Here is a 12,779-nt window from a genome sequence, read left to right on the forward strand (position 1 = left end):
ATAGAGACAGAAACTTTCCAGAGTTTCTGCTTATTGCTTTGAATTTGTGCCCTTAGATTTTACTTCTGGTGATCCAAAGACAGTCATGTTTGTTTGAACCAGCCAGGCCAGCCTGAGGAGGCGACATGAGGAGTCCATCTAGCTGACTGACACATGCTTTGCTCATTGCAGGCACTGCTTGTGGTGGAAGCAGCAGGAAAGAGGTCAAGTTGTTTGGGCAGTGAGTGGATGAGAACAGACATGCCCAGTGGATAGCTTCTGTCCCCCTTGTTGAAAGTGATGATAGCCCTCTAATCTGATCCCTTTAGCATCCACGGAAGCCTTATTATGTGCTGGCATTGTACTAGGATCATTTAATCTTCACAGAGGCCCTATCGATTCTATTCTTTTCTGTAGTACTGGGGATTGAACTTAGGACCTTGAGCATGTAGGACAGATACTCTACCACTAAGCTAACTCTGCAGTTCCAAGTTCTATTCTTATTCCTGTTTTATAGATACCAAAATCAAGTCTGAACAATGTGTGCCAGGTCTTACAGCGAAGTGTTGGAGTCATATTTAAACTCAGGTAGTCTGACGCCGTCCCCATGCTGTTATGCCTACTGATACCACCCAGACCATACCCTGCTTGCATATGTGTGTGTGTGTGTGTGTGTGTCTGTCCGTCTGTCTGTGTCTGTGCCCATGTCTCTGTTTGTGTCTGCATGCACACATGTGTGCAGGACTAGGGATGCAGGGGAGGGAGAGTACAAGTCAGAAGGAGAGAAGAAATACCATGGGTGGCCACTGTGCCTGCAGCCGGGTGAAGTGCCGGCCTGTTCTAGCTCATTTTTATGTTTTTATTTAGCAGCCTCAGTACCAGAGCTGATGGCATAAAATGTGCAGTAAAATGCAGGGAGGCCCAGGGTAATGGCCCCTGTAAAGTGTTAATTGTCTACGGAGACCGCAGACTTTGTCGATGTGCAGGGCCCTGAGCTATTGACAGGCCCTTATTTATTTCGGGTCCCACAAAGTGGGGCTCCTCCTCCAAACAGGCTTCCAATCAGTCACGCTTCCCTGGGCCCGCCAAGAAGCACCAGTCAATAAGTCTGTTTGCTGCCTTAACCCTTTGAAGCTGGCAGTATGCTCTGTGGATCTGCCTTATCCTCATGCCTGGTCCCAGGGGGTGCCCTGGAGTCTGTGATCTTGCCTGAAGTTTCTACAGATGAAGCACTGTGTGCGGAGCACCCAGCTGGTTGCTTTCTGTGCTGTCCAACCCTTGCCATTCAGAGAGGTGGGGACTGTTCGCCTGCAGGCCTAGCTAGGCTCAGAGAGGACAAGAGCAGTGAATAATAAGTGGATTATCACAATGATGTTGCTGGTTTTTAGGGGCTAAGTAATTCTCCCCTCCCAAATTTTATATGTTGAAGTGCTCATCCATGGGACCTCAGAAGGTGATTGCATGTGGAGATACTTCGAAGAAGCAACTGAGTTACACATAACTCAATTATGTGAGGTCTTAGGTTGGGTCCTCATCCAATCTGACTGGTGTCCTAGAGGCAACCTGGAAGCAATTCCATACAGAGGGTAAACTCCATGAAGATGTGGCAGAAGTAACCATCTACGTACAAGACAGGGCCTCAGAAGAAACTTCCTTGATCTTGGACTTTAGAATTTCCAGAAGACAAATTTCTGTCAAGTAAAATAGCCAGCCTGTGGCACTTTGTTATGGCAATCCCAGTAGACTCACACACACCCCATAGGACTCTTGGGCTCCTGAGTTGGTGCCTCTTACCATTGCGAGTATGTAGATACTATTCTCTGGTCTTGTGGCTCCAGCTGGGATGGGAAACAGGAAGTGGGTAGCATGCCCCTTTGTAATAGCCTTCTTATTAGGTATAGATATTAGGGTACAGGAATGAAGCAAGGGCTCAGGCCCTTGAGGCAGGAGCTTGGGCTTGACTGACATCAGAAACATTTGAGAAGGACAGAGGTGGGCAGATGTGGAATCCATTGAATGGGAATCAATCCCATGTGAGAAGGATGAAGCTCTGGTTTCTGGTTGGGACAATCTGGTCCTTGCAGGAGCAACTTATGAGGAAGAAAGACATGGACAGGGATTCACTGGTGGCAGGTATTTTCTTGCTTCAAGTGGCTGTCCACTACAACAGAAGCTCTGTGAAGTCAAGTTTTATTGGCCAATGTTTTTATGGATTTATTCATTCCTCCCCATATAGCACACAAGCACGCACGCACACACACACACACACACACACACACACACACACACACTCACAAACACACAGTTTTACATGAAACTAAAAGGGATGTAATTTCTTCCCCCCTTCCCCCCACATTTTTTTTATTAGCAGCAGTTAGTTGAACAATGGGGGTCTCATTGTGAATTCCAATATAGGCTTATAGTGTATGATCAGACTTGAACAAGTTCACCCCTTCCCTCCCCCTTTATCACCTCTCTTCTCCTCTTCTGTCCTCTCCTCTCCCCTACCCCTCTCAACCAGATTCAGTGTTCTATTTTCAAGCATGGGCATAAAGTATTTTGGCCATATTCATCCTTCTTCATCTTCTCTGTTCAACCTAGACCCTCCCACTAGTTCCCCCTGCACTGGTAGTACATGTTTTATATCCCTGTCATTGGTTGAAAACATTATTACGCTTACTATTTTCCTTAAGTAGTTGTACAAAGGGTTACAATATTAGTTTCTGAGTGTACTACATCATGATCATTGTCTCCTCTTTCACCATTCTCCCCCACTTTTCCCAGCCCCATTTCTGCTGTTTGTTTTCAAGTATGTATTCATTGTTTGAAGGGGGTTCACTGTGGAAGTGAACAAATAGAACGGTTCGATCAGTCGCACTTCTGGCTTGCTCTCATCTGTCCCCATTTACGATTCAATAGCTCTTAGCAAGTTCCATCTTTTCATCTTTACTCATCATCAAGCTATTTCCATTTTCTCTCTCTATTTTTTGCTAGTCCTGGGACTTGAACTCAGGGCCTGAGCATTACCCTTGGGCTTTCTCAAGGCTAGAGCTCTACCACTTGAGCCACAGTACCACTTCTGGCTTTTTCTATGTACGTGGTACTGAGGAATTAAATCTGGGTTTTCTTGCATGCTAGGTGAGCACTTTACCACTAGGCCAAACTCTCAGCCTGCTACTTCCATTCTCTACCTTGGAATTAGACAGCTTTTGATCAGGAAGGATGCCAAAATATACCACGTCTCTTCACTTGAAGTCTTATCACTAGCTAGTCTATGGTCCCCTAGGCTATATTGGTATATGAGATGTACTAGTACCAAAAGTAACCTATAGAACTGAAGACTTGCCATTTTGATCCTTTTACTTCTACAACTCTGACATTAAGGACTCTCACAGTTGTACATGGCATTGCTCCTATCTAGTTGCAGAACTTTTTTTTTTTTTTGTCACTTCAAAGGGAAATGCTGTAGTGAGTAAGCAATTACTCCCTGCCTTGCTGTCCTACTGTCTGTCTCTGGCAATTGCTAATATACTTTCTGTTTCTATAGGATTGTCTATTCTGGACATTTGATATAAACGGATTTATAGAATGTGCAGCCTTTTATACCTTGCTTCTGTTACTTAGCGTAATGCCCCTGATACATGCTGTAACATGCATTCATGTTCTGGCTGAGTACTATTTCTTTTGTCTATTCATCAATTTGAGGACATTTGGGTGTTTTCATTTCGGAGTTATTATGCACAAGTGTGACTGATGAATGTTTATACACAAACTTTGTGTGATTATGTTTTTAGTTCTTTCTTGTACGTACTTAGGAGTCAGATGTATACTTAGGAGCAATTCTATGTTGAACTTATTGAGGACCTAATATAAAAGTGTGTATTCTGGAAAAGAGGAAATGGAGATCCAGAATGGTCTTAGCTGAGCCCTTTAAATCGCAAACCCTTGTTCTTAGCCCCAGTGTCCTCCACAAACGTCAGCCCAATACATTTAATGTCTGGTAGATGTTTCCATCCACATATTCTATAGGCATCACAAACTTAGCATGCCTGAACTAAATTCACCTTCTCCTGCCCCTTGTTCTCATCATAGTTCTGTTTCCCTTTCTGTCTCACTTGGCAGCAACTTTGGCTAGTTTCCCTGATGCACGAAACAGGAGATCATGTTGGGAATAAATAGGAGTTAAGGGAAGAGTCTGTCATCTCCACCTCCATCTCCCTACATCTCTAACTTTTTCTTTTTAAAGAAATTGTTGTTCATTTGTCAGTCATGGGGCTTGAACTTAGGGCCTATGTGCTGCCCCTGAGCTTTTTCGCTCATGGATAGCACTCTATCACTTGGGCCATGACGCCACTTTTGGTTTTCTGGTTTCTGGAGATGAGTCTCACAGGCTTTCCTCTCTAGGCTGGTTCCAAACCATGATCCTCAGATCTCAGCCTCCTGAGTAGCTAGGGTTACAGGCATAAGCCACTGGTGCCCAGCTCTGTTCATATTTCTATTTTTAACATACCCGTGAGTTGAAAATATATCATTTTCTTTGAAAGATTTTGCTTCCTAGCCCAGGCTCGGTCAAATTCTTAACCCTCCTGCCCTAGCCTCCCAAATGCTGGTATTATGTGTCAACTACCATGCCTGGATGCTAAAATGTATCATTTTGACATGGAATTCTTTTCCTGAATTATATATGTTTCACGGGATGCAGTCAAGGGACTGGTGAATCCTTTCCAAATGTGCTCTTGTAACTGGCAGCACAGAACCTCACTTCTTACAATTAGAATTCCAAGAGGTCATTGATCAAAATGCATTACACTTAGAAATGGACATGTTGAATTAAAATATAAAACACAAAAACAATGACGATAGTAATTTAAAAAAAAGTTCCAGGGCCAGGAGTTTGACCTATTGGTAGAGTGCTTGCCTAGCATACACCAAGACCCAGGTTCAATTCCTGGGTACCACGTACATAGAAAAAAGCCAGGAGTGGTGCTAAGGCTCAAGTGGCAGAAGGCTAACCTTGAGGAAAAAGCCCAAGGACAGTGCTCAGACCCTGAGTTCAAGCCCCAGGACTGGCAAAAAAATAAAATAAAATGAAGTTCAAGGTGTAATTGATCAAGATGCATTGTACTCAGAAACTGACATGCTGTCTTGAAATATCTTTGTACAATTACTTAAATATAACAAAAATATATAAGCAAACAAACAATAACATCCTTCCCTCCTCAGAAAAATCCCCAAAAGTCATAGGAGTAAAGCCCAGAAAGCAGCACAAATAACCAATATCCCTGGTGATTTTGCAACTCATCTACATTTGGAAACTAATGCATTCAGTTAATTACATTTTATTATTAGCAAATGCCTTAGAACCATAGATTGGTCATTTCAGTAATAAATGAATTTCACTATTTCCTTCTCAAATCTCATAAGAGCATCAATCCATGAACTTGCAAATCAGTCTCAATTTCCCCATACTATTTTTATTGTAGTTGGGCAGCCTTCCCTATCTGACCCTCATCTGAGTTGTTTTGTTTAGATTTAGTTGTGTCTTTCCTATTTGGATGACAAAATTAAACTCTGGGTTCTGTGGCTCAAGGGGGTAGAATGCTAACTTGAAAAAGCTCAAGGCCAGTGCCCAGGCCCTGAGTTCAAGCCTTCGGACTGGCAACACACACACACACACACACACACACACACACACACACACACACACTTACACACACACACAGCAAAACAAAACAAAAATACCACTAAGATACTCTTGGCTGCAATGTTGGTCCCTTTGTTACCTCATTATGCCATGTGGATAAAAGTAGCTCATGCTAGTATGTCCTAGATCTTGTGTGGGGACCAGATTCAGAAAATTGCTCTGACAGAGGGAAATGGCAGCTAATGTTCTGTGTGCACGCGGGCTTGGAAAACATAGGGTCACCCAGGTTTCTTCCCTGCAGGATTTCTCAGAATCTTAAATATGGTAAGGAGCACTGGATAAACTAAAGTGAAAAAGATCTACCATTCCTTGTCTATCCAAGCCTGGACAAGGAGAAAACCCTCCCTAAGGTTAGTGTTTCCAGATGGCCTGTTTCTGACATCCCGGTCCACTTTGATTGACCTTCTTTCACTATCCTACTTCATTCACCCCGGGCTCTGAAAAAGAACCATTAGATTACTGAAGTTGTGGAGGTGGAAGTTCTCAAGACTCAGGTTCTGGGCCTGCCCTGAGGTTCCTTCCATCCAGGCAGGGCCCCCTGCGCATCCTTCCCAGCTGTACACGTCTCATTGTATCTGCTCTCTCCTGAGCTACCTGGGGCAGGTCCTATATCTTCATTTTTTTTTCTTTTTATCTGCTAGCCTAGCACAGGTGCACAGCTGTGCCAGTCAGCGCTTATAGGTGCTCTCAGGAAACTGGGGTACTCTATGTTGCAGGGAAGAAAGAAGCAGAAAAGGAAGGCTCATAGCCTTAGAGACCAGACACCGAATGGGTCAAGAAAGGGCTGGAAGCCCATAGGTTGTTCTGCTCATTCTTCCGCAGATTACCACCACTAGAGAGCACAGTGCACCCAGAAACGGGGGCCGTGGAGTGCCTGGTGATGGCCCAGGCTGGCTCTGCTCAGCAACGCCACCCTCCTCCCCCAACCCCTCCTGGCAAATCCTGGATTTGGATGCAGCTAAGCCCTGCCTCAGACGCTTTGCAATCTTAGGCCTAATTAAAACACCACAGACGGTTTGAACCCTGCATTAAAATTTGATGAGGAATTGATCAGCCAAGCAAACAGGAAATTTAGCTGTGAGTGAAGGTAATGTTTGCTCAAATGTGTAATGAGGCCCATGGGGAATATTTGTAGGGACCTCCGTCATGTCTGGAGCTGCCTCTGCTCTTCAATTTCATGTGCTCTTCCTCCTGGAGCATCCCAGGATGCTGCTTCCAAGAGAGAAACCGGAAGAAAAAGTTTTTAGTTGGATACATTTTTCCTCTGAAGTCCCAAGGCAATCTTAAAGCCATCAACAGAGCTCTGGGAAAATAGCATGGTTGGGCGGGGCAGACATGGGTGGGGGTTCTGGGTCTGTCTTTGCTAGCTGGTATTCTTAGTTTGTAACCATAATGAATGAGTGGTTACTAGGTGCCTACTGTGTGCCAGCACTGGGGGAGGCCCTGAGGATAGGCCGGTGTGACAAATAACTATGATTCCTGCCTCCATGGGTGATGTGGGAGATCAGGTAATGGGTCCTCTGTAAAATAGGGATACTTGCATATTATCATGTGGGATTGTTGGGCAAATTCAATGAAAAAGTATACATAAAACAGAAAGTGGGGCCTTTGTAGACCGTGTAGTACACACATATACTGCATTTTCTATTGAAGGAAATTTTCTCCATATATTTCCTACTGTATCTGAAGGCTACACAAGGCTTTTAAGCACCCCCCCCCCATTCAATGCTTCTGCAAGTGACCTGACTTGACATTCACTCATTTATTTGTCACTGTTGGTGGGTGTAACTAAGGCCAAGGAAACGGGAGTCACGAGGCTGACCTATTTACTAGAATTGGAATTGGATCTGAAATTCTATCAGAAAGATCAAACAGCAAGCACTCTTGGGTCATCTAGGGTGAGACAAGTCCCTGATTGGAGAATTTTACTCCATACTAGAAACTTGAAACTTCTTTTAGATATACTTACAGTACATTCACGGGAGGCTTGGGGAAGCTGAAGTGATTTTCTTCTGTTTCTAGCTTTCACGAGGGCCTCTGCCATTTACCCTGAGTGGCAAGGTACCTCCTCAACTCCTTCCTCCTTCTCAACCCCATTCTCATCCCAACACCTCCTGTCATGAATTCTTCATGGCTCTCTTCATTTTCATCCAGCCTTGCTCATTCCTTATTTCTTCCACCATCTCATTTCCAACCCAACACCCCTGCTCATCCTCTGGTCATTCCTACCCATTTGCATGCACATTCCTATCTCAGCCCTTCACATCATCCCTTTTATTATTACCAACATTGTTAATATCATCGGTGTCAAGAAATATCATCTCCTTTTTGTTTGGTAGATCCGTCAAGTTTCACTGGCTACTCTTCTATTCATGGGATTGTAAATAAGTTCTAGCATTCGTTACACTCTAGGATAATTCTTTTTCCACGGTCCTACCTCTAGATCTTACTGTCTCTGAATTTAGAATGTGCCCTACAGAAAGTGTCCGAGCACACTTTCCAGACATGCATGGGTAGACAAGTGAGTTATGAAACTGTTGTGGTTCTTTTGCACTGCGCTAGAAATGATCCTTGGATTTTCAAAGTTAGGGGAGCCTAGGGGTCCAATTCCTACATTTTGAAGATCTAACACCAAGATGGGTCACTATAGCAGTGACCTGCTTTCAAAAGTTCGAGTTCTGTTCATATGGAGTTCCATTAAAGGAAAGGAGAAAGTCTGAATTAACCCCATAGAACGTACAAACGTTCCTTGATGTGTCTTGTACATGTATATCATCTCTAAAGTCTCTACAACAGCCTGGACTTGGTTCATGGAGTTAGGGTAGGCAGCGTGAACTCCAATGTTCCCCTTAACTGCCTTTGGTCAGGAAGATTGATTCAGAAGAACTTTGGGCCCTAAATAACGATTGTCATGATCTTGTTCCTATGAATTGGATATATTTCATTTAATTTTACAAGTGTTTATTGCCAATCTACCTCTGGAAAAGCTATAGATTTGTATGTATATATTTATTTTATGTTTTATCTAACAAGATATAATCATTTCTATCATTAGTTTCTCAAATTTTTGTTTTATACAAATTCACAATAACATCATTTGTCAATAATACCTGTGATAGCTAAACTTTTGTCTCCTGTGATATTGTCCAGAACTCTTCTCAGGTTCAATATATTTAGATTTAATAATACATATTAAATGCATTTTGGACATTATATCACTATGTTTTTCCTAGAAAAATTGTCCATATTATTTTTGAAGACCATGTGTATATAGCGATGCAGAATTTTCTTTATTCACTTAAAAAAAACCTCCCTTGTTTTCCTTTTTTATTCTTAACTGTATGTAACTCAAATATTATAGTCTCATGAAAATTGGATTTCACTAAAAAAAAAATCGTGCAGCAGGAAGGCTTTGAGTGTCCACATGAACACATCAGACAGGAGCCCTCCTAATTTCTTGCTACAAAGACCACCTGGGGTAGAATTTATACTGCTGCTAACTTTATGAACCCTCCATCTAGAGAAAATCATGGCTCACATTTTAGAGCATAGTTCTTTTTCAATACACACAAAAGAAGTGTGAATATAGTTTTACTTCTGCCTACATTTTTTTTGCCAGTCCTGGGGCTTGAACTCAAGGCTTGAGCACTGTCCTTGGGCTTTCCTCAAGGCTAGCGCTCTACCACATAAGCCATAGCACCACTTCTGGCTTTTCTATGTATGTGGCACCAAGGAATCCCACCTGGGTCTTTGGCATGCTAGGTAAGCACCATATCACTAGGCCAAACTCCCAGTCCCTTGTATATTGTTTTTAAAAAATACTTTAGGGCCAGGTGCTAGTGGCTCATGCCTATAATCCTACCTACTCGGAAGGCTGAGATCTGAGGATCACAGTTCAAAGCCAGCTCTGGCATGAAAGTCTGTGAGACTCCAGAAAACCAGAAGTGGTGCCGTGGCTCAAGTGGTAGAGCTAAAGAGCTCAGGGACAGAACCCAGGCCCCCAGTTCAAACCCCACGACTAACCACCCCCCCCCCCAAAAAAAAGATTTAGGAAGTTTGCCTGAGTCTTGGTGATAGGTAAGGCACAGACAGAGGACACATCTGCGTAGTCCCTGGTTTTGCTTCCACAGTGTGTATTGGTGGGTGAGAAGTTGTTTAACTTGCACTGCTATTTTGGGATGGCACTGGTGTTCCTGGGTTGCGATTTGGCTTGCTCTTTACCAGCCTGCACTGATGACCTTTAAGCAATAGGAAAACTCTCACATCCCCAGAATGCTACAGTGCAAAGCAATTGGCAGAATGTCTGAATTACATACATATTCAGGTACTATGTTGATATTTTTTCTCTCACCCAAAATTCCTTCCATTCTCAGTGAAGATTTAGGAGGTTGGTTGTTTAGAGACTTCTCCGAGGCATAACTGTTACTCTGGCAAAACAGAACAGGATAATTGACTATCCTGCATTCTAAATAATTAAAACAAAGCTATCCTTCTCAAAACAAATGTGTCCACCTGTGCAAGCCTGTTTGGTGGAACCCCGTATTCAGGAGGATTAGAAAGATCTAGACATCAACCACATTTGCCTTCTAGCCACTGGCCTTGAATAAGTGACTGAGTATTAATCTACATCCTGGATAAAAAGCCATGGCTTTGCTGGACTCTGAGGGCTCATGAGATTCAGAGAATCACAGCAAAAAGCTAGGCTGGAGTCATGTGTCAAGTGGTAGAATACCAGCTAAGCAAGCCAGTCAAATGAACGTGAAGCCTTGAGTTCAAACTTCAGTACCAACAAAAAGAAAAAGAAAAGAATATATGGCTTTGTGAACCATAGTAAGAAATTTGGGTTAGAATTCTGACAGCTCCCAACCCTGGCCCTGGGTTGTCAATGAGCTGATAGATAAGCTTTTTACTTGGGTTTCTGTTACTCCACTGATGAGATAGGGTTATACTACCTACCTTATACCATAAAAGTGCATGGGAAAAAATGAGTGAGCAAAACACTTTGTTCAATAATGATATGTAGGTGTTGCAAGCTCTTGTTGCTAAATATGTGTAGTTCCTCTCCTCTCCCCCCATCCCCCTCATCTTGCTTTCTCTCTGAACTTTGGAGAGGGATAACTCTTTGTTGTGAGCCCTAGAGGATCATGGTTCAGAAGTCAGCCTGGGGAAAAGAAGTTCACAAGACTTTGTCTTCAAAATAACCAGCAAAATGCAGGACTGGCAGTATGACTTCAGTGACAGTCATTGAAGGATGTATTAGCCGCCTTAGTGTTTTCCCATTAAATTACAGCAATAGTTTCCAGTTGTTATATGAGCTCTCTCTCTCTCTCTCTCTCTCTCTCTCTCTCTCTCTCTCTCTCTCTCTCTCTCTCTCTCTCTCTCTCTCTCTCTCCTCTGTGGTAGAAGGTAGAGCCACTCTGAATGTAGAGAAATTGCTCACCTGTTCCTGGAAATTTTTGGATTTGCCTTCTTAATCGTTGGTGACATCCTTGTGTGTTAAAAAAAAATCCATGGTTCACATTATTCCCATGCAGGGAGGTGAATGTTTTGGTCAACTCTACCTTCCACGGTAGACACAGACATTCCCCAAATCTCACTGGTTTCACATCACACATGTTTACTCCTTGCTCATGGAGAAAGCGTGTTTCATGATGAATTTACAGTTCTTCCTCCTGTGGTCTACATGTTTGGTCTCCAGATGAATAAAGGGGCCTCCATGCTTCTTGATGTGACAATAGGATGTTGTTGATCTGTGCAAGAGGGAAAGCTTGGGGAAAGGTGAACCACTTCTTAGAGATTCTATAGAGAAAGTGGCACTGCTTCCTCCTGCCCACATGCCATTAGCCAAGGTGGGTCACACAGCCACTTCTGCACTGGGGAAGCCATTTTAGGGATGCGTAACATCACACAGCTGTCCCACTCACTGAAGTGGACAGGACAGTGAATATTTTGAAGATTATTGGAACATTCTATAGTGGGTGATGTTGGCTCTTGCAGATCTTTTTTTAAATCTTTTTCCCTTCCACTTTTTCCTTCCTTTCTTGCCCACTTGTACCACTTGTACATCTGTGGGGTTAAGTTCCTGTGATTTATATTCTGCATAGAGTTTCCTGGGCTTTGGACGTCTACAAAGCTCTGTTGTGCAGGCCAGGCACAGTGAGTAAGGGCCACTTTGCTTCTGCTCAGCTTTTGCCCACAGTTTTGGATCACACGGGAATGTCAACACAGAAGCCTTTGGAAAGTCTCCAGGAAGGATGCTGGCTAAGTTCCTTCACAGTCTGTGCCTTGGGTCGCAGTACCCAAGGTTGAAGACAAGCTACCAATTTACTCATTGGGTACGTTAGTCAAATGACAGTCACCAGATTGGGTTGCTTTTGTTATTTAATACCAACTGTTTGCTGCTTGACCAACCTACTAACATAACCTGCCTGTCCTCCATGTGTCAGACATCCCATCCTGCCAGTCAGGACCCTCCGTGTGGGACCACATGTCCTATCTGCACCACGTCTGAGAGCTCCTAACCTGTGTGAATGATCCAACCTGCTCTGTCCATCACATAAATGGGACAAATGCAGTCAATGGTTACCATGTGCAAAGCACTTCTCGTATCTAAAGTCTTCTGCAGAAGTGCTTCTTCCTCTCTGGTCCAAGTGCCCTCTGCCATATAACCTCCCCTAACTGTGCTTTCCTCTCTCTCTTAAAATTGAGTTGGCTATTCCATCCTCTGTAGTCTTACAGTAGCATTCTCTCCTTTTGGTCTAAATTTGTCAGGCAAAGCAGGTCACCCTGCTGTGTTTCGATTCCAGGAATTTAGCATTGTTCCCAACACTGGGTGTAGAAATAGGAGAATGGCTGTCTCTAATTCTTACATGTGTGTTAGCTAGGTGAGGAAATGGAGACTTATAGAGATTCACAAATCTCTCAAAGCTGGCACTCTACCACTTAAAACCACAGAGCCACTTCTGGTTTTCTAGAGGTTAATTGGAAATCAGAGTCTCATGGACTTTCCTGCCATGTCTGGCTTTGAATTGCAATCCTCAAATCTCAGCCTTCTGAGTAGCTAGGATTGCAGGCAAGAGCCACCAGCACCTGGTGC

At 43.4% G+C, this 12,779-nt stretch overlaps 1 protein-coding gene across 20 annotated transcripts in view; it reads left to right on the forward strand.

The window, feature by feature from the left end:
* LOC150050474 (uncharacterized) overlaps nt 1-12,779 on the forward strand; it is a 542,379-nt gene that overhangs the window by 91,434 nt on the left and 438,166 nt on the right. For 10 of the 20 annotated variants that reach the window (XM_090352362.1, XM_090352363.1, XM_090352359.1 and 7 more), the window contains exon 2: nt 497-567. The exons of the other annotated variants lie outside the window; for them this stretch is intronic. In XM_090352362.1, the coding sequence (XP_090208488.1) occupies nt 497-567 (71 nt within the window). The remainder of the gene's footprint in view (nt 1-496; nt 568-12,779) is intronic. 20 annotated transcript variants of the gene reach the window in all.

This window comes from Megascapheus bottae, chromosome 18, assembly GCF_031878675.1.
Source record: "Megascapheus bottae isolate mThoBot1 chromosome 18, mThoBot2.hap1, whole genome shotgun sequence".
Lineage (NCBI taxonomy): Eukaryota > Metazoa > Chordata > Mammalia > Rodentia > Geomyidae > Megascapheus > Megascapheus bottae.